This window comes from Lepidochelys kempii, chromosome 7 (assembly GCF_965140265.1).
Source record: "Lepidochelys kempii isolate rLepKem1 chromosome 7, rLepKem1.hap2, whole genome shotgun sequence".
Lineage (NCBI taxonomy): Eukaryota > Metazoa > Chordata > Testudines > Cheloniidae > Lepidochelys > Lepidochelys kempii.
Window position 1 is genome coordinate 96,371,656 of NC_133262.1, and position 22,033 is coordinate 96,393,688.

At 39.6% G+C, this 22,033-nt stretch overlaps 1 protein-coding gene across 1 annotated transcript in view; it reads right to left on the reverse strand.

Annotated features, from left to right (window-relative positions):
- Window positions 1-428: 428 nt before the first annotated feature.
- The window catches only part of ADGRA1 (adhesion G protein-coupled receptor A1), a 475,442-nt gene continuing 453,837 nt past the window's right edge, over window positions 429-22,033 (reverse strand). Inside the window, exons 18-19 of the mRNA XM_073353951.1 lie at window positions 6,340-6,435; window positions 429-1,993 (exon numbers count right to left, since the gene is read on the reverse strand). Of these exons, the coding sequence (XP_073210052.1) occupies window positions 772-1,993; window positions 6,340-6,435 (1,318 nt within the window). The 3' untranslated portion in view covers window positions 429-771. The remainder of the gene's footprint in view (window positions 1,994-6,339; window positions 6,436-22,033) is intronic.

The window sequence follows — 22,033 nt, forward strand, 5'->3', positions numbered from 1 at the left end:
GTAGATTCATAATGCTCTAGATTAAATACCAACAGGGTTTCCACAGCCTTTTACAATACTTGTTTTTACATATGTAACACTAGAACACAGCAAATGGTATATCCTGACATATGTCATGCAAAACACAACCAATACAGCACCATAGGTGTAACAGACATTACCTAGTACTTCTCTCCAACAAGAAAAGAGGCATAACAGAGACTGTACATTACATGATTTTACAGGCCATATGCTACAGAAGATCTTTAGAGGCAGTATCACTTTGTAGGGCTAAAAAGCTGTATCAATAATTTATTAAAATCCTGCTCCTCATTTCTATTATTGTAACTTCTGATTAAAATCCATGGCACAGTAATAATATTTTGCTACAAAAATAAATAAGTAAAAGATGCGGATATGTATATAAAAGAGTCTGAAGTTACCTTAGAATTAAAAAAAAAAAAACCCAAATAATGAATTAAAAGTGATGTATTTCTAAAGAAATACAGTTCTTTGTTACAAAAGGATATTGCCTCTTATATTCAGTTTTCTAGACTTCAGTTTCAAATTCTCTCCCAGAACAATTTTCTAACATTCTTTTAAAAATAACTTCACTTTTAAAACACTGCCACTACTTCTCTCTTTTAGTCGCTCATTCAGAAAACAGAAATAAAGGTGTAAAACCTGTACAATTTGTTGATGTGCTACACAAATGTAATCTTATTCAGTTTAGAATAAAAACAAAACTGAAGATGATCTGAGTTGAAAAAAGACAATATAGTGGCCCATGAACTACACAGTAGTTTCATTCTTCCAAGGACCAGTTTTGATATTTCCTGTACTATCTGAACTGTATATCATGGCTTCATGCACATTTCCCTTGAGAATTCCATTGTGATTAGTTGTATTAAATGGCAATGATTGTGTCCGCGGATGCATCTCAAAATGAGCTGTATGGTGCACAGTGTCACTTTCTGGGATTTTAGCACAACTGTATATTACAGTACTTGCATCGCTACTTTCAGGCTGGTTGATAGTAGGATATGCATCACTTTTCGCACAGCAAGCCCGTCTGTGCCCTGACTGACTATCATGCGTGCTGTGTGGACTGTCTGTATGTGAACTGTGGATGCTACCATCAATGCTCGAAGGAATGTGATAGGCATATTCTCTTTCTCCTGCAGATCTATGTCGACTGAAGTAACGTGGTTTAGTTCTGCTTTTCAGACATCTGTGAATGTGCATGTTGGGCCTGAAAGTTCCCTCGTTATGCACATGTATATGAGCTTCATCATCCAAAAGTTGATCACAGTGCATTTTTGCACAACATGGTGTAACTGGTGAAAGGCAGTTAACATGGTTTTGAACAGCTTGTAGATTAGTAAGCTTGCAGTGATTAGCAGGTGGATGATTAAAAACAGCTGATTTGTTAGGACATGGTGACTCTTGAAGACAAGGTGCATGAACCTGCGTGTCCCCATTGACATTAACCTTTGGGCGGACATTAACTTGTACAGAATATGTGCTTCTTCTAGATGTGCAACAGGACCACCAGCAATGCCATACATCGTCTCGCTTTGCACAGTGATGGATGAGGATGAAAAGCCCTAAGGTCACACAAAATGCTCCATAGAGGCAGCTAAATATCATATCCAAGAAATGTCCTTGAGATACAGCAAGCGCTCCAAAGGTCCAAGTGGCAGTAAACAAGAACAAAGTGAATGCCGCAGCTCGAAGCTGAGCCTTAAACGAGTGCTCGTTTTCCAACAAAGAAGAAGAAATCATGGAGCACGTTGTCTGGGAAACTGACCCAGTGTCCGTAATATGACTACGGCCCACTTCAGTACTTGCCAACCTCTGCTGATCTTCTGTCCTTTCTCTTAATTCATACTTGCGTTCTGGATGACGCTTCAATTGCACGTATGTGCAGAGAAAGTAAACACAGGTGACTAGCACAATGAATGCTACTGGTCCATAAAATGCACCAAGGCTAGGTTCCCAAGCCATCCAACAACTGCAAACAAACAAACAAAAAAGTGAAAGTCAAATTAATTTTTAAACCCAAATTTGACATAATGGACAATAACTTCTCATATGTACAATACATTGGTTTTCCCTTAACAGCATGATATCCCCTTGATGTGTATGGAGAGCTCCCATTAATGTCAAGGAAACTATTAAATGTTAGCAATGGGAGGGAGAGAATATGATAATTAAGGTTCATTATTCTGAGTCATCACCCTCAGTCCCATTAAACACATATTTAGACTGAGATAGTTTGGACTGAGGCTGTAGAGCAGACTCATTAATTGCTCTCTAAGTGGTCTCGGTGCCACTGCAGGGGACAGAACATCACACCCAGGAGGTGTGTGTGTTACACTAAGACTCTCGGCCTCACCTTGCTTTCTGACCTCCAGTCTCCAAAAGCAGTCTGACTGACCCTGACTCTGTCCTCCTGATTCCCACCTGGTAACTGCCTCTGATATCCAGTCTCTGACTCCAGCCTGCCTCTGACTCTTACGTATTGATCCCAGCTCTAGCAATTATTCTGATTCCTGCTCACTGACTACCACTTTGTGGCTGTCCTTGACTTGCGGACACCAGCTCAGTTGTGACCAAAAGGCCAGACCACTTATGCCCCCGGTCCTTTACACTGGGGTCATGAGGCAGCAGGAGTTACTTCAACCCTAGTGCTGTAGTCATTCAAGTAGTGTGGAGAAAAGATAACAAGACGGTGTTCCTTTTCTATTTATTTCAAACAAAACAGCAACACATGCTAGCTGCGGGGTGTTGGGGAAAGGAAGAAGTCCCTTTCTGTTGCCCAATATGATTGCTATTTGGGATAACCTTCTCTCCCAGATGACACTCTTCTATTTCTCTTTGACTGAGTCCCATTTCTGAAACAAGAATTCTCTTAAACCTGCACCGACTCTTTTACAGTCTCTCCTGAGGCCCATTGACATTTAAACAAGGGAGGAGCCCACCATGAGCAAATGATCACTTCCACAGAAATGCAGATGTTGAGATGGATGAGTGGTATAAGCAAGAAAGACCATATGTGGAATATGTTTGTTAGAGACAAGCTCAAAGTAACAGTCTAATGGAAAAATGAGGGCATGCAGGCTTAGAGGGTTTGGTCATGTAAACCACAGTCCTGACAACTACATAGGTAAGAGAGTCCAGCAGATCAAGATTGAAGGAAAAAGCCAGAGAGGCTGACCCAAGAAAAAGTGGTGGGATGTTATAAAAGAAGACATTATTATGTGGTATGATAGGGGATACGGCATTAAACAGAGCACTTTGGAAGGAGAGGATTCAGAGTGGACCCAATTTGATGCAAGGAAGAAGAACAAGAAGGGCCCACTCTCCTGCTGGGAGGTAGACAAGGTTCATTGCCTTCCCAAAGTCATTCTCCAGAGTTCACTATCTACATATGGCATTCAGAGTGATAGGTAACTTAGGCCACGTCTACACTACCCGCCGGATCGGCGGGTAACCATCAATCTATCGGGGATCGATTTATCGCGTCTAGTGAAGATGTGATAAATCGATACCCGATCGCTCTGCCGTTGACTCCGGAACTCTACCACAGCGAGAGGTGGAAGCAGAGTCAATGGGAGAGCGGCAGCCGTCGATCCTGCACCGCAAGGACGCAAGGTAAGTGATTCTAAGTCGATCTAAGATACGTCGACTTCAGCTACGCTATTCTCGTAGCTGAAGTTGCGTACCTTAGATCAATCCCCCCCCCAGCGTAGGCCAGGCCTTAGACTATTTGACGTGGGCTCCATAACACAGAAAATCTTATGCATGTCAACAATGGGCCCTTAGGGAAAGGAAAGTGGCATGGAAGAGGCATGATACTTTATTTACAGTATTAGAGTACTTATTCACAGTCCACTAATAAAAAATTAGAGTATTAGAAGTACTTATTCACAGTCCACTAATAAAAAATAGGGTTAGTCATTTATAACCAGAGGTGTATATGATTCTTTACAAGGAGAACAGAAGTCCCCAATTTTGGATGTGGTCCATCTAATACAATGGTTCTGAAACTTTTCCATGCCAGGACTCCCTCTCACCACACTCTCATGTAGCCAGAATCCCCTCGACCATTTTGTAATATGAGTGGTCATACTCTCTGGGTTCAGAACCCCCGCATCTAACAAAATTCAGCCTTGGTGTGTTTTGGTCAGCTTTAGTAGCATTTACATTTGATTATTACATTTACATTTTTGATTCTGGACTCTGATCTTTAAGAAATGCACACAAGTTATTTTTTATTTCATAAGCACAAGAGGGTTTAAGGTATTATGCCCTTCTGGCAAAAGACCAAGGTGATTTTACTCCCAGGGTCATAAGAAAACAGGTTAACTCCTACTTTTCATTTGATAAGTGTGAAGCACTGATATATGTGCATACATTAAATAAACTCCAATGTTGCACATTTGATGCAAAGTGAAAACCAGAATATTCCCCAGTAGAACATTGTCTCAGGATGTTGTTGGTTCACGTGGAATCTCATCAGGATCACTTCAAAAATCAGTTCCTCAGTTCCATAAAAAACATGTTGAAGTTACTGCATCTACATTTTGATGTGTTAATATTATTAAAAATGAATCAGGCATATAACCCACTGTGCTGCTGTTCAATTTGTATCTTTCCTAGACAATTTTATAACCATCCTTCACCTGCTTTCCGTTTTCTGTACAGATTGTGATATCTGGTATTGATTGTCTATGATTAAAGTGATTAAAGTAGTACAACCTCTCTAATTGTGCCAAAATAAAAAATGTCTCACAGATTTATGAAGATAAATAATCAAGTCTTTAATATATTGTTGATTATAAATTATTGTCTAATTGTACATGTTTGAATAAATATGTTTTGAATATATGACAGGCATGGTCTGAGTAGGTACCAGTCTAAGCAGATCAAGTTGCCTAGTTTAGTAGTTGTCTACTAATTTACTGTCAGGTTTTACAATTTCATTCTCTCTGAAAATGATTTTGAAAGGTCAAATATTTAATTATTATATCTTTCACTTTGTTTCCAGACAACTCTATTTCTACTCATTCCATGGCTGCTTTGAGATGTGTCAAGATGCATTTTCAAAGCACCGTAGCATTAATTGAAACTGAATCCCTTCCAAGAATCCGTATACCTGTATTGACAGAATGGACTGAAAGTTCCATTAAAGCACTGATCACTGGCATGATGAATCATCTCTGTGCAATCAGTGTCAATTGTTATTCTAAACCACTTCCTGTTCAGCTCTTCTGGAAAAAGCCTGTTGGTGGCCTCCTTTGGCACTCCCCACCCCCAGGCAACAAGAGCAAATAATGTAGCTAAGGTGCCTGAAGCACCAACACGTAACAGCTGTACAGCCACCTTGGTCAGACTGGGTACTAGAAGGTTGGTTCATAACTGCAAGACAATATTGCTGGGATGTTTCTGGGTTGCTGAAAACCCAAGAATGTTTTTTTAAGGGAAAAAATATAATTTTTTAAAAAAAAATTTTATTGAAATTACATTAACAATTTCTTCACTTACGAAGAATAGTCTCTCTCTCCTTTTAAGGTTGGCAGCTAAAAGTGTCAATAGCGCCCCTTAAAAAATACTATGCATTAGGTATTTTGTAGCAGTCATAATGAAACTAAGCAAAATGTGGAGGGACAACATCTGGGCACCAAATACGTGCATGCAAGTGGGGGTTTCTGGTCAGCTCAGTGAAGTGTGGTACTTATTCCTCTTATACCAGCTGGTGTACATGGGGGTGTCCCTTCATCATTGCCCCCTTTTGGGTTTCTCTGATGAGAGTCAGACAGTGAGCATTGTGACTGTTCATTGCACAAGTGGGCAAGAAGTAGGGAAGGTCATGTTGAGCTGTTGAGCCCCACCCTGTGCAAACCCAAGCAGAGCCAATTATAGTCTGGTTGCACTGGTCTGAATAGGAGAATACATGGTAAATCAAACAGTAGTTAGAGGCATAATCAAGATTTTGTTGTTTCTGATTGGCTAGTGTGGTCCTTTTTATACAATACATGCAACAATACATGATTATAGTGAATGTAGAAACAACAGGTCTGATTCTCTTCTCATTTACGCTGGTGTAAATCAAATGTAACTCCATTGATATCAGTGAAATCAAACTGGTATAAAACCGTTGGTAAGTGAGCCAAGCATCAGACCGCAAAGTAAGACAATGATTTTTCACAGCCATTATTCCATGCAGGCAAATATGGAATTTTATCTTAAAGTTTTATGTTTCTGTCCCTTATGAAGGCAGTAACATTTATCAGCATCTGACAGAGACATATTACTTATTTCTGAGAGTATTTTATTACAATGCTATATACTTACTATGGGGCATTGCCTTCAATTCCATAATTATTGATGTTGGTCGCTGCTGTAATCCCACATATAATAAAAGGAACACCTCCACTAATTAGATAAAATCTGTCAAGAGATAACAATTGATATTTTAATTTTCTTGGTTTGCAATTGCTAGAATTTTTTTTAAACAGTTTTTCTTTCTTGATGTTTTGTAAAAAGATAACAATGAACAATATAGCCTGAAACATTAAATATCAGAGACATAAGATCAGAAAATCAAGAAAATAAAATAGTTTTGAAAACCCTGAAAGCCCAGTATGAAGCAATAGCAGAGGGCTAATGTTTGCATTGATCCATTTCAGAATTTCCTCACAATCTCTTGACTTGTAGTTTCAATATGTATAATTACACTCCAAAAAGAACCTCAGTAATGAGAGAAAACAATGAGGAGTCCTTGTGGCACCTTAGAGACTAACAAATTCATTAGGGCATAAGCTTTTGTGGGTTAAAACCCACTTCATCAGATGCATGGAGTGGAAAATACAGTAGGGAGGTATAAATACACAACATATGAAAAGATGGGATTTGCCTTACCAAGTAGGGGATCAGCGCTAACTAGACAATTCAATTAAGCTGGAAGCGGGCTATTCTCAACAGTTGACAAGAAGGGGTGGAAATCACTGTTCTAGTGCTACTGAGGCCAATGTAATCAAGGTGGCCCATTTCAAACAGTTGACAAGAAGGTGTGAGTATCAGCAGGGTGGAATTAGTTTTTGTAGTGACCCATCCACTCACAGTCGTTATTCAGGCCTAATTTGATGATGTCCAGTTTGCAAATTAATTACAACATCTCAAATAATAAGTTATTCCTTCTACTTAAATGTTTTTGCTTTATATACATATATGCACTATAAATTCAGAAAGTACAGCCAGGTCAGCTGTTTATGGTCTATATCCAACGTAAATTTTCTCAGAAGCTTCTGTCCTACAGAGGTTCTGGGGTCACGAAAACTGTTCCTAGCTGACAACTCTGAAATGGAGGAGAAAAAAAGGTGGTCCATTGGGCAAAGCTTGCCCTCCAAACAGGGATGCCTTGCTAACTGTGATGAGGGCCCTTCCCGCTAAGGTCTGGAAATCAAGATGATAAAACCTCTTTCTGCCTACTGCTCCTCACCAGTGAAGGGTGGTGGGACAGCACTCTAACAATTTAATGCCCTAATCCTGCATCTGTATCCATGCGGGCAAACCTCTGAACCCCTGATCCCGACCTCACAAAAATCTAACAAAATATACATTTTAATATCTTTCTTTTGTAACTTGTATGAAAAGAACGGAACACATAATTTCACAGCCATTTAACTGGTTAAACACCACTTTACTTGGATCCAAATTAATTCCAATAAGAGGAATACATACTAATACTATCCTAGTTAAGCCACAGTCATTACCATTCACTATAATTAGGCTAAATTAGATTCCTAGGAGATGTCCTTTGAAGCAGCCATCCTGTTTTATGATGTTCAAATTCAGCAGAGTGTACTGTAATATTATTTTACATTTGCATAGCACCTTCCCTCCAAAGCAAACAGCAAATTATGCATATAATGCAGCACTGAACTGCTGTGACCTCTGAGACAGAGAGCAGCAGCCAACTGGTGCACAGGAGACTGCAGAATAGTTATGGTGGAAAGGAATTTTGTTCAGTGGCCCAAGGAGAAAACTCAAATTTTACTAAAAGAAAAGGAGCACTTGTGGCACCTTAGAGACTAACAAATTTATTTGAGCATAAGCTTTCGTGAGCTACAGCTCACTTCATCGGAAGCATCTGATGAAGTGAGCTGTAGCTCACGAAAGCTTATGCTCAAATAAATTTGTTAGTCTCTAAGGAGCCACAAGTAGTCCTTTTCTTTTTATGAATACAGACTAACATGGCTGCTACTCTGAAACCTGTCAAATTTTACAGACAGTGTTAGGCTTTTTAATATCCACGCAGAGAACTTTAGTTTGTAGAGTGTTGTTTGAAAAATCCATGCAGTAAGCTCTAGTGAACTCACTTTATCTACCTTTAGGATGAAGGGCTGAGATAACCCTGCTTAGCTTTGAACCTGTGGCTGCACGGACACTACACATTTCAAACCAGAGAATCAAGCCCCTCCTGCAGACCCTGTAAGCTCTGTTGTTGCTCTCTGTGTACATCCTCTCTCATTTCCTATTTAAACCAGCTTTTCTCTCCGCTGAAACAATTCCTTTCTCTTCTCTCACCTCTCAATTATGGAAGGCGGTAGAGTTAAATTATAGGAAAGGATATTTTTTCTTCCCTACCCAGTACTTTCTGCTCCTCCAAACAAAAGGGGAACCTCTTACTTATACAACACATTATTGTGTGAGGTTCTGATCTGAGATTAGAATTTGGTCCCTATATTTTCCAAAGCCCTGTTCAAACATTACATAATCTCACAGTTATTGTAAGATAGAGCTTGGGCAGATCGGCGAAACAGAGGTAGAGTGAGTGGAAGTGACTGCCCCAAGATCACTCAGAAGGCTAATCAGAATCAGGGTTTTAATCCAGATTCTTTTGGTTCCCAGACCCAAAGTTAGAGGTCACTTTATAAACAGAAAGATCACACAGCAAAGCTTATAGCACACTTTTTCCTAGGGTTCCAAGCTATAAAAAAAAAGCAAAGAAACCTACCAGAAAATTACCTCGCATATGCCTGAAAAATCTTTCAGCTTTTATACCTTAAGCACATTTCCTTCAAACTTGGTTTAACTAGATCTCAATGAGTGCTAAAGAATAAGCAAAGTCCAGACAAAATCCATTCAGCCATTGCTACTTTATGATTATGCAATCATTTTGTGATCTGGGCAGATAGGACAAACATAATGTAATTAATTTATCTTTTTTACATACACAATTCAAAACTGGATGAATGAAGTTCTCAGAAACGTTTTAAAAAATTGCTCTGGGTAGAGACAAAGCATGAAAAATTTCAGACCAATTTGTCTGAGAAAATTATAAGAAACACAAAAATAAGAATGTACAGATCTATATAGGAAATCACATTTCAATCTTAAGTATAGTAGTCACAAAAATTTCACAATATTACATTCTATAATCTCGCTTTCTATCTAGATACACATTTCTTCTACATTGAATATATACTCTCACACATTGTATATCCTTTAACCTTATAAACACTTCTATTGTACATCTTTGAACACTATAAAATATTAATCTATTTTAGGTTTTCAAAAGAAATATATCATGTCAATATCACACAGGGCACTGTGCTGTGTGCTGGTAATTTTCAGATGCCCTGGAAGCAGTTACCTATACGATGCTCCAGAAATGAGGCAATGTCCAGCCAAATGTCTATCCTGTCGCATTGCTAAAAGTAGGAAAATACATTCTAGAAGTGACATAAGGTGAAGTCAAATGCTTTCAATGCATCCAACGTGCACTGTACTGATATCCATCACAGCACAGTGCCTGCCCTGTCTCATTGCTAATTTTTTTTTAAAAAAATCACAGGCTAGAAATGATACTATGTACAAATGATTCTTCAACTATAGTATCAGGCCTCCTCAGGAATAGGAAATAACTCCCCAGAAAATATACGGCAGAGAAATGAAACTGGGTAGCAGATGGATGGCACAAAGCAAAATGAAGACAAAATATGGAGAAATGGGAGTTAAAGTATAAGAACTAGGTTATACGCACTTTGGAGCAGGATTCTTGTTTATCTGTATAGAGACCATAACACTTGGGTGCTGTAAATATTATATTAATGAACAAACAGTAAGTATCTGAAGATTGAAAAAAGAGGAAGAGGCATTGTTCAGGATGGTCCAGAGGAATATAACTAGTAGTTTAGGAAATTTAGACCATTTTTAATGTGGTCTATGAAATATTAGGAGAGTCTGCCAAGAGAAGAAATGGATGAAGGGTCATTATTTGAGTAATTTAAAATGACTGGACAAAGCACTGGAGGAAATAGTGCTGGGGACAATTTGTTAGGAGACTGGACTGTGTGACATAATAGGTTTTTTTCAATCACTAGTAATTATGCAATATTTCATTATTAAAGGGAGAAAATTTATAAATGCAAGTAATTTCTAAGAAGCAGCCAAGAACAGAATTCACAATGCAAAAGAAAGAAAAACCACAATAATGAATAAAAAAGTGAGGAAAAGGTTGATAACAATTAGTAACACTTAGTACTTATAGAGCACCTTTCATCTCAGGAAATTAAAGTGCTTTATAATATTAATTGATTTAACCTTACAAACCCCCGTGTGGTCGATAAGTATTATTAACCTTGTCATACCGATGAGAAAACTAGCAAAGAGAGATAATGTGGTTTGTCCAAGGTCACACAGAAAGTCTCCCTCAGAACCAGACCTCTTGATTCCCAGTCCTGTGATTTAAACACAAGACTGTCTTTCCACCCTGTTAGAGTAAAATGAAGGGAATGGGTCACAATATGCCACCCAGGAAAGAGTTTCCACATCAAGGAGTTTACAAGAAATGGGATTTGCCTCCCCTTGGAGTGAACAAGGGCATCACCCTTCATTAAACTCAGACATCTCCTGGATCTTAAAAGCAGGACTGAGGATTCACAAGGAGGGCTGGGTGGCTCTGTACTACTCCTGGGGCTTGTTGATGCCCGGGTGTCCCTGCTCATATCTGGCAATTACTCTCTAAAAGCGTTTGACAGCAGGTAGATGGAACCTGTGTGAGTTAAGCCTGACAGTGTTAATCCTAGCTTCCACTTATATTTTCTTCTTGGATTGCCAGGGAATGTCACAAGCATCAGCTTTTCCCCACCCAAATCAATGGAGCCCAAACATTCAGAATTTTGTCCGGGGCGGTGGAGGGGGTGGGAGTGTGTTCCTCTGAGATCAAAGCATGGAGAGTACTGATCAGGTTCAGCTCCTCTCCCTGCAGCATATTTTCTGCTATTTCAACAGATTTTCAATTACTTTCATCTATACAGCAGGAAAAATCAGGGGCAATATTCTTGCCCAATGACACACACACACACAATCCAGTACAGCACCCAGTTTTGTGGTGTGAACTGCAATTATTCCCCATAAACAAACACACGTCTCTCCATCTCATTCTCATCTCTTGTTTACTTTCCTATTTTTTTATACCATCAATCTTTTTTCATTCACTTCTTTACAGTTTCCCTTAGCATTTGTTTACTCCCCTAAACTTACCTTATCTCCCTCTAGGTACATATGGGTTTCAGAGCTTGGCTCTGTGTCCTTTGGCTTTTCAGTTTCTAATGACCATCTCCATCTTTGCATACAAGTCACTCAATTTTTTACGGTCCAGTTCTATTTGTGCTTCACTCTCTTTAACTAAGCCTGGCCTAAGCCAGTTTGCACAAAAGGTTTACAGCCAAACCAGTGCCTCCACTTTGAATTTTTATTTCTCCTTTGTTTTACTAACTCTACTTTTTATTTACTGTGTAAACACTGACTCATCACCAGATCTATCTGAAGTGTCTGATCTATGGAATAGATGATGCCATAACAGCTTAGCATTATTTAAAAATGGACAGAGATATGGGCTAACTGTTAAGAGATGGATACATGACATCGGCTTGCCTACACCTCAAACAACAGGTGAAGGTGCTTGCCGTTCAGATCGTGACCTTGTTGGATGCATACAAACTCAGCAGTTGTATCAGCTGCAGGAATGCAGACTGCTAGCTAGAAATAATGCTTCTCATGATTGGGCACTCATTTGACATCTGCATACATTTATTTACTTGAATCATACACTCCTTCCATTTGAAGGAGCACCTATCCTTTGCTCCGGGGGAGACACACACACAAGTTATAAAAATAGACAAATCCTCTAACACCTTTTGTCCAATAATGCATATATATAATAACCCATCAGCTGAAAACATATGTGAGGTCTTTTCAATCTCCCATCAGACTTCCCAGTCCTTTGCAGACACGGAAAATAAATGACCCTTGCAACGTATCCTGCAGTTTGATAAAGGCCAATTGCAGATCTATATGAACCCATGAAAGTCCTGGTTCCATATCTGTGGCCTGGTGAAGATGGAGTTGTGCAGCTGATTAGGAGTTATTTTTCTTATCTTTCCCATTCCCATTCATAAGCGCTCTCTCTGCCTCCACAGGAAAACATCCAGTAACATCAGAGATCAGAGCTAGTTTCACCAACTAGCGTGGCTATTTCATAACTCATGCAAGTTAAAGCTGATAACGTATGCTATCAGCAGTGAAACACACTCGAAGGTAGTAAGATAGAAAAGCCATGCTAGTGGGTGAAACCAGCTCTGATATCCAGGGCCGGCTCTAGGTTTGTTACCGCCCCAAGCAAAAAATTTGCCGCCCCATGCTCAGGTGGGGCTGGGGCTCGCAGGCGGCGCTGGAAGCGGAGGGAGTGATGTCTCCTTCTCCCAGCGCCTGCAGGGGCTTTACCCTTCCCCCGCCCAGCCACGCAGAGAAGCCCCGATATAAGGGGTGGCATAAGGCCGCGCAGCAGCCAGTGCGCAGATGAGGCAGCACAACCCCGGCTCCCCGGCAGGACTCGTCCTCTCCTCGTAGCGGCTGGGCCCTGGCAGCTCAGCATCCCGGGGCTGGGGCTTCCCCTTCCCGCTATGGCTGGGGGCGTGGCGCCCTCGCCCTGTCTAAGTGGCGCAGCTCCGAGAGCACAACTGCCCCCCAAAAAGGGTGGCCAGAATGCCGACCCAAGCACATGCTTGCTTTGCTGGTGCCTAGAGCCGGTCCTGCTGATATCATTGTGGTGTAGGCTAATGTGTGGGGTTTGGAGTGGGAATGATGCATGTGCACATGCACACAGGAAATGGCTTCACACACACACACACACAGACAGGAAATGGCTTGAGACTCAAAGAAAACTACAGAGAAGAAATAAGGGTTTTATAGCTAAAAACTGATTTTGACACACTGTTTATTTATGTAATATTTTAGAATTGTTTTACAGGGAATTTAATCCAGGGGCAATTCCACACACAAAGGCAATTGCCAAGCAATGTCTTCAGCAGTCCCTGAGGAATGCTTTTTCATATTTGCACATTGTTGTTAGCACTGGGCCACGTCCTTGCCATCAGTCTGAGTCAGGGCCTGAAAAAACCACCAGGCACAGAAACGATAAAAACGCCCACACTCCTGTTTCGGAGTGCACATATTTTGCACACACTGCACATATTTTGAAGTCATTTTTATATGCACTTGGAGCTATAGATAGGCACATTTTAGGAATATAAAAACAACAGTGAAACACTGATGTCTTCCTTCCTTTCACTCTCTCCACCCTCCAAAAATGTGTATTTTTGTGAAGAGTGACAGGATGGGTGAGGTCATACCTTTTATCGGAACAACTTCAGAGAAAAAAATGTTGAAAACACCTGTTCTAAGGGACCATTCAAGGTAGAGTGGCACTTAACACATCTGCAGCCATAGGCCAAAAAAGAGGGGGTTAGTGGGTTACAGATTGTTGTAATAAGCCAGAAATTAGTGTCTCTGTTCAGTCTATGATTTTTAGTGTCCAGCAGAATTATGAATTTAAGTTCCCAGACGTGTCTTTTGAAAGGGTAGTGCAAGTTTCCTTCCCCTGTTTTTTCAATCCTTGTCCCCTGTAATCATTTTCCATCTGCACTTTGTGGTTCATCACTCCTGGTTAAGGTGGTGGGCCTTTAGTTCTGAGCAACCGTATGGCCGCCTGTCCCAGTATCTGCAATAGATATACACCTTCTGATTTCTACATCAAATGAGGCAGGTCTCCTACAAACAACCTCCTCCTTCAGTACAAATCCCTCACTCCTATTCCTGAATCACCTATTAACTTGAATGGTTAAAGTCTAGCAAAGTTATAAGCAACTGAAAACAGTTATAAGCAACAGGAAGGATGAGGCAACATTAACTACAGATTAGCTCTGCCTATCATACCTATCTTTATGGCAGGAAAGGGGTTAACTCAGGGCCCATTACAGTACAGATAGAAACCTAAGGCATATAAAAGCTAAGGGAAAGGTTATACAAGGATAAGAAGTTGTCTCTCCTTCAAAATTGAGGCAAGAAGAAAGTGGAAAACTGAAAACTGATATTGAGAGTCATCAGATTTTGGTGTGTGACAAAGCCACACACTTTTGCTTCACTGTCATTGAGAATCATCCAAACTACACTCAGTTATAAAGGAACAAGTGCTAGGTGAATATTTTAGCTTAATATATACAGATTCTTTAGGTATTCATTTCACTTCAAAAATACATTTTTCTTTCCAGTACTGATAAGCCAGAGTTGCGTCAGCTTGCTGGAAAAATTTTTGTATTCATTTGAATGAGGCTCCTAAATGACAGAAGTTATACTGCTGTTAGGTAATAAAATGCTGTAAAATAATTGATTAGAATGTTCCGAGGTTTCAAAATCCTTGAGGGAAAAAAAAGAAGCTAATACCCCTAAGCTTGTCCGAGTTTTCTGAGTAAACCTACCACCTATATTCTGTTCTATCAAGCTAGCAAGATTTCTGTGCTGACAAGTTCTTTTTTATATTTTCAAACAGAATAAACAACATCTTACCACCACAACATTTTTAATGACAATAGTATTTCACAACTGCAGACCAAAGATATGGAGAACAGAATGAATCTAAACTGCAGAGCATTAGGTTCACTCTTGCCAGTGCAGGGAGGCATAATTTCAAATGCATCTCCCTACACTAGTTTGGGGAATTCACTTTAGGGAGTGCACCTTTAGCTTCTGCCATTGGCCCTCCCAGTGTAAGTGGCCTGATGTGCTGAATCCACACATACCCAGCCTCCCTGTTTAAGCTCCGTGCCGCATAGAGGGTCTGCTATGGCTTTTTGCAGGTGGAAAGGAATTTATAGGCACCTAATATAGCAGTAAACTGCCGTTGTCTCAATAGCTTTTCTATTGCCAGTGCTCCACAGCAGAGTTTGAGCCAGCAGAGGGAATCAGGCCCAGAAAATTTGTTCACAAGAATAGCATTAAATGAATAACTCCAAACATCTTAAAGAAAATAAAAATCGGGAGGAAAAGATATAGAAGAAGTTGCACTTGCACATAAGGGACTCAATTACTTCTTGGAGACAGTGAAACTGCACTGCCCCAGAAGGGTGCCAGGAGGTTCCTTTCCTGGAGCTTCCAGGAATGCAGAGGCTTTCTTGCTACTAGGGCCCTTTGTGGGGGTAAGACTTACATGCTACAATCCCATAGTGAAAGTCAGCTTTGTTGGCCCGTGCACAGGGAGGGCAAAGTCATAGCCCTGCCTCTTCCCCAGCCCCTTACGGGCTCTATGAGTCCCCACACTGCCCAAAACACAAAGGCTAAAGCAGATCCTAAGAATGAGGACTGCAACCTATTTGGTCCTTATAGGGACCATGTAAGTGGGGAAAGCTCTCCTCTTGTAAGGGTCAGGCAGAATCTGGCCCAGAATGAGGGTAGCAACTGTAGAGATTTCCACTCACGCTTAATGAATAATAATTAAATAGCAAAAATGAGTAAAGAACTAGTCATGCTGAAATAATCAAATAAAATATTTCTACAGCCTATTTGTGATCTGTAAAATAAAAGGAAAGTAAATGCACAAAAATCATATCTTTTTAAGCAAAGGAAAAAAATAAAGGAATGCAAAATGAGGATTCAAATTACAGAGAAAAAATGATTGTGTTAATCCTTTGAGAAGAATTATATAATGTAAATAAATACCTTTTTCTCCCAAAATATTCACATTTGATCCTTACCCCACCCCACCCACATGCATTTTCACTGTCATTTTCTCCTGAGGAATCATAAAAAGCTTGTCAATACCGTTTAAAATGTTAATTTCTAGTAGTAAAATGGCTGATACTCTTGTCGTAAGCAATTCATTGCTTCCTCCTTCTTCCGGGCATTTGACTACATCAGTGTAGAGCTGTTATCTAAAATTCTATTGCAGCTCCAGCCTGCTGAATCAAATACAACTGCATTACCAAGCATCACAGAATACACCTTTCGAAAGTCAATTACCATCAAGATGTCCTTCTGCCTTTCAGTGAGGAGAAAAGAATCATTAACCTATCAACCCTCATCTAGGCAACAAATTCTGATAAGTGCCTATTTATGACAATGCCATTTTATATCATACAAAGCTGAATGGAAAATAAAGCATACACAGATAATAATAATAAGTTCTATGACCTTATATTCTGCTATATTTAATACATGGTTCACATTATATTAGTATCCATGTTTTATAGCTGTCAGTAGAATCAGCTTGCATTTTAAATAGACAATATAGATTTATTTGGTTCTGCTCAATGTAAATTGCATTGTCTGCCAAAGGAACCAAATCAAACTATCACCAAAGGGAAATGCATTGTACTTTTGATCAAGTATGCAAGCCCTTGTCAGTGGTTCCCAGTTTGTGTTCCCCTACAACTGAAATATGAAATAGTAGTTTTTAAAAGTAATTTTCTCTAATCCTTTATGTCACCAGGGGACCTTCAGTGTAGTTCCCTGATTAGTACTAAAGTTTATCTCCCATGCTTCAGAGCTATTGGTTTATTTTGGCCATTAAATAACATTTAGTTTATTTGGCAGAATTCTCTCTCCTGTAGGAATTCTCTTATTTAAAATGGAATAGTCAGGCTAATGATTTGTAATCTATGCACACATCTTAAAACATCTTTCCCCACTTGTATAAGAAGCAGCATTTTTACAACTCTCTCTGCAGTATTTTATTCACTGTTGGAGATTTTTCCTTACAATATGAAAGATGGCACCATAGATTTAACCTATTGTATTAAAAATAAATATCCTGACAATAATTACACCATGAGTTATACCACAAACTTAAGACTCCATTATTTGAATCATGGATTTCAAAGAAAATGTGTGGAACTGTTCATTTTCCATGACAAAAATGTAAAGTCTCTGAGAAACAAACAAAATGTAACTTTCTGCCACTTTTCTCTTACTACACATGCATAGAGGGAAGCCGGAGAGACCTGGAAGTGACTGAGCAAGCAATCTAATTGAGTTACAGACTTTACTGGTGGAGCCAGATGGTCTATTCTTAGGCTCCCTCAGTGGAGCCTATAAATTAGAACTCTGAAAATGGCAGAGGAAGAATGGAAGACAACACACAGGATGCTCAGGAGATAGGAGACCCGCTTCTATGCTATTCCCTTCTCTGAAGTTCATGAGTCTTCTTTTCCCTCCTCTCTTACTGCAATCAATAGTCTACCCTGAAGGGCAGGCTCCTTGTTCCAGCAGCCAGAGAGAATTAAATCACTGATGAGAAGTGGGAGAGTGGAAAATATCTCAAATAATTCAGAGAAAGGAGACCTGACTTTCCATCCTCACCTGCTATCAGTGTTCCAACTCTCAAAATTTGATTGCAAGTCTTGCGACATTTAATGTTTTTCTTAACCCCAGTTCTTGAAGTCAGATGATTATGTGAGAATCTCAGTGTTATTAAAAAATTAAAAGTTTTCAACACTCCTGGTTGTGAAGAAAAGCTGGAAAATGGGAACCCTAGTGGCTCAAAAACCAGAAGACAAATCAAAGGAACCTCAAATTTAGTATTTTGAAATCTCATGATTTTGGGGCAAAGTCATGATTCCGAGTAGCAATATTGCCTATCGGAAAAATACTATTAGGCAAGTACCAGCTCCAACAAGCTGAGAAGCACCTTGGAAATTATTTTTATCTTTTTCAGGTACCAAAACATTTTTAGCACCTTATGAAGCCTTGTTTGATTGATACTGGCCAATAAAACAATGTAAATTAGGAAATTTAATGTTGCCCAAAGAAACTTGCCATTTTCTCCATAAAAAATGGGCCATTTAAAATGAAAACAAAAAACTACAATCCTACACATACTGTATGTAAAATCAGCTGAAATGCATCAGCTGGCTTCCTTTGAATAATGGTCAACAAATGGTAAATATTATGGAGATTAAGCTGTCACAACTATTTTAAAATGATCTGCTCTCTGACCATAATGTAAAATATTTTTGAGCTATCCGGCACTATATATTCCTATTTTCCAACCAAGCTGTATATTATGAAGTCAAATTTGAAGTGAAATGGTATATTTTGTCACTTTTACTGGATTTGTTGTGCATATCATAAGCATATCTATGAATGAAGGCTTTTTTATACACCAGACAAAATAGATGATTATATTATATGTGCATGTATATGGAGAGACTTCCAGAAGGTTAAAACATACCTACTATTTCTGTGGGCATAATTCACAAGATACTAAGAAACAAATCTTTAAAATATTCCTAAAGCATAGTTGCTACATCATCAAAATTAAACACAGTTAGTATGTCACGCTACTGCATCTTTTTTCTACAATTATATTCTAATCACAATTTACTCTTTCCTCCCATCTATGTAGGTATTCAGATGTATTTTCAACTTCATGAATCTAAAAATCTAATCACTCACAGCTACAGCAAGATGTATCCTCAGGCCAAGTGAGAGAACAGCACTGTTTAAGACAGGAAGTAAACCAAACAAATAAAAATATCATCATTGTATTGAGTCTAGTTGGTCTAATTGAGAAATTCAGTCACAAACCCAGAAGGCAATTCAAAATTGAAGAGCCTTTATAGAAATGCTCCATGGATATCATCAAAACCCCAGCTGTTGAAGCTTACTAGCTGTCAGCTTCTGTCATGGACAAAGTCAGCCTGCACTTTACAGAACAGATGAAACATTCTCCTGAAAAGAGTGGCTGAATATGTGAAAGAAATAAGAGATGATAAATTCTTCTAAAGTCCACCATACAGAAAGCTATCTCGACGCCTATCACTTTAGGTTGCCTATCACTTCCCATTCTAAATATATTTCCAGTCTGTTTGGAAGGGCTCTAATGCTTCTATGGTTAGCAGTAGGAACTTGAAATTTGGCAGGGGGTAGTCTTGGGGGTGCGAGGATCAAAAAAGTGCCCACTTGAAACACCGAGGACATGATTTTCAGAGGTGCTGAGCACTAAAAACTCCAGATGAAGTCAGTAAGAAGCACCTCTGAAAAATAAGGTCCCAGCTGCCTCAACTCGGCCACCTAATCATTGAGGCACTCAAAATTAGTGAAAAATTTGGTCTAAATAACTTGCCGAAGGCCACATGATGCCATAGAAAATAATTACTCTTATCAAGGTATCTTTAGACTCAAATGTGGAAATGTGCCATATTTCTTCAGTTTTATTTCCCCCTTCTCCTTTCTACTCTCCATTTTAATCTGTCCACTAATATTGGCTGAGCAAACATCTGAAGCTCAGGACTGAAATAAGAGAACAGAGTATCTTGTGTGAGGAATTTCCTTACAGTATATGAAGGCTGGAAGTTCAAAAATCTTTGATGGAACAATTCTCTGTAAGAAAATGCAATTTCCTCTAACCATTTCATGAGGACATGTTAATTTAAACAACATTTTTGATGGGAAAGTCAAAATGTTTTCTTTAGACTTTCTTGTTTCATTTCAATAATGTTTAAATATTTCATTCAAATAATGTTAAAACCATTCATTTTGTATCAACTTCTATATAACATTGATTTTATTATATTATACACACCTTGCATTTAATATACAGTACATATTTTTTTCTAATATAGTGTTTTGATATTATTGGAACAAAATGTTTAGAGTTTCTGAATTGAAATTTTTCAAAATTTCTGTACCACAGGACATTTTGAAATTTCAACCTTTTGGTTTGATTTGGAAAAAACAAACTTTGAAATGTCAAAGTCTTCTGTGGAACAGAAATTCCATTTTCTAACCAGCCCTAATTGGAAGATACGGAGATATCTGAAGTGGGAGGTCCAGATATGAAATGCTACTTGTGACTAGATATATAAAGCTTTCAGAGTAGCAGCTGTGTTAATCTGTATCCGCAAAAAGAAAAGGAGGACTTGTGGCACCTTAGAGACTAACCAATTTATTTGAGCATAAGCTTTTGTGAGCTACAGCTCACTTCATCAGATGCATTCAGTGGAAAATACAGTGGGGAGATTTATATACACAGAGAACATGAAACAATGGGTGTTACCATACACACTGTAACAAGAGTGATCAGGCAAAGTAAGCTATTACCAGCAGGAGAGCCGGGGGGGGGACCTTTTGTAGTGATAATCAAGGTGGGCCATTTCCAGCAGTTGACAAGAACATCTGAGGAACTGTGGGGGTTGTGGGAGGGGGAATAAATATGGGGAAATAGTTTTACTTTGTTTAATGACCCTTCCACTCCCAGTCTTTATTCAAGCCTAAGTTAATTGTATCCAGTTTGCAAATTAATTCCAATTCAGCAGTCTCTCCTTGGAGTCTGTTTTTGAAGATTTTTTGTTGAAGAATTGCCACTTTTAGGTCTGTAATTGAAGAGATTGAAGTGTTCTCCGACTGGTTTTTGAATGTTATAATTCTTGATGTCTGATTTGTGTCCATTTATTCTTTTATGTAGAGACTGTCCAGTTTGGCCAATGTATATGGAAGAAGGGCATTGCTGGCACATGATGGCATATATCACATTGGTAGATGCACAGGTGAACGAGCCTCTGATAGCGTGGCTGATGTGATTAGGCCCTATGATGGTGTCCCTGAATGGATATGTGGGCACAGTTGGCAACAGGCTTTGTTGCAAGGATAGGTTCCTGGGTTAGTGGTTCTGTTGTGTGGTGTGTGGTTGTTGGTGAGTATTTGCTTCAGGTTGGGGGGCTGTCTGTAGGCAAGGACTGGCCTGTCTCCCAAGATCTGTGAGAGTGATGGGTCGTCATTCAGGATAGGTTGTAGATCCTTGATGATGAGTTGGAGAGGTTTTAGTTGGGGGCTGAAGGTGATGGCTAGTGGCGTTCTGTTATTTTCTTTTTTGGGCCTGTCCTGTAGTAGGTAACTTCTGGGTACTCTTCTGGCTCTGTCAATCTGTTTCTTCACTTCAGCAGGTGGGTACTGTAGTTGTAAGAACGCTTGATAGAGATCTTGTAGGTGTTTGTCTCTGTCTGAGGGGTTGGAGCAAATGCGGTTGTATCGTAGAGCTTGGCTGTAGACGATGCATCGTGTGGTGTGGTCTGGATGAAAGCTGGAGGCATGTAGGTAGGCCTAGCGGTCAGTAGGTTTCCGGTATAGGGTGGTGTTTATGTGACCATCGCTTATTAGCACTGTAGTGTCCAGGAAGTAGATCTCTTGTGTGGACTGGTCCAGGCTGAGGTTGATGGTGGGATGGAAATTGTTGAAATCATGGTGGAATTCTTTTCCATGGGTTCAGATGATGAAGATGTCATCAGTGTAGCGCAAGTAGAGTAGGGGCATTAGGGGACGAGCGCTGAGGAAGTGTTGTTCTAAGTCAGCCATAAAAATGTTGGAATACTGTGGGGCCATGTGGGTACCCATAGCAGTGCCGCTGATTTGAAGGTATACATTATCCCCAAATGTGAAGTAGTTATGGGTGAGGACAAAGTCACAAAGTTCAGCCACCAGGTTTGCTGTGACATTATCGGGGATACTGTTCCTGACGGCTTGTAGTCCATCTTTGTGTGGAATGTTAGCGTAGAGGGCTTCTACATCCATAGTGGCCAGGAAGATCACCGATGGATTGTAGTTTCCTCAGGAAGTCAGTGGTGTCTCGAAGATAGCTGGGAGTGCTGGTAGAGTAGGGCCTGAGGAGGAAGATCAGCGGCACTGGTATGGGTACCTGCATGGCCTCACA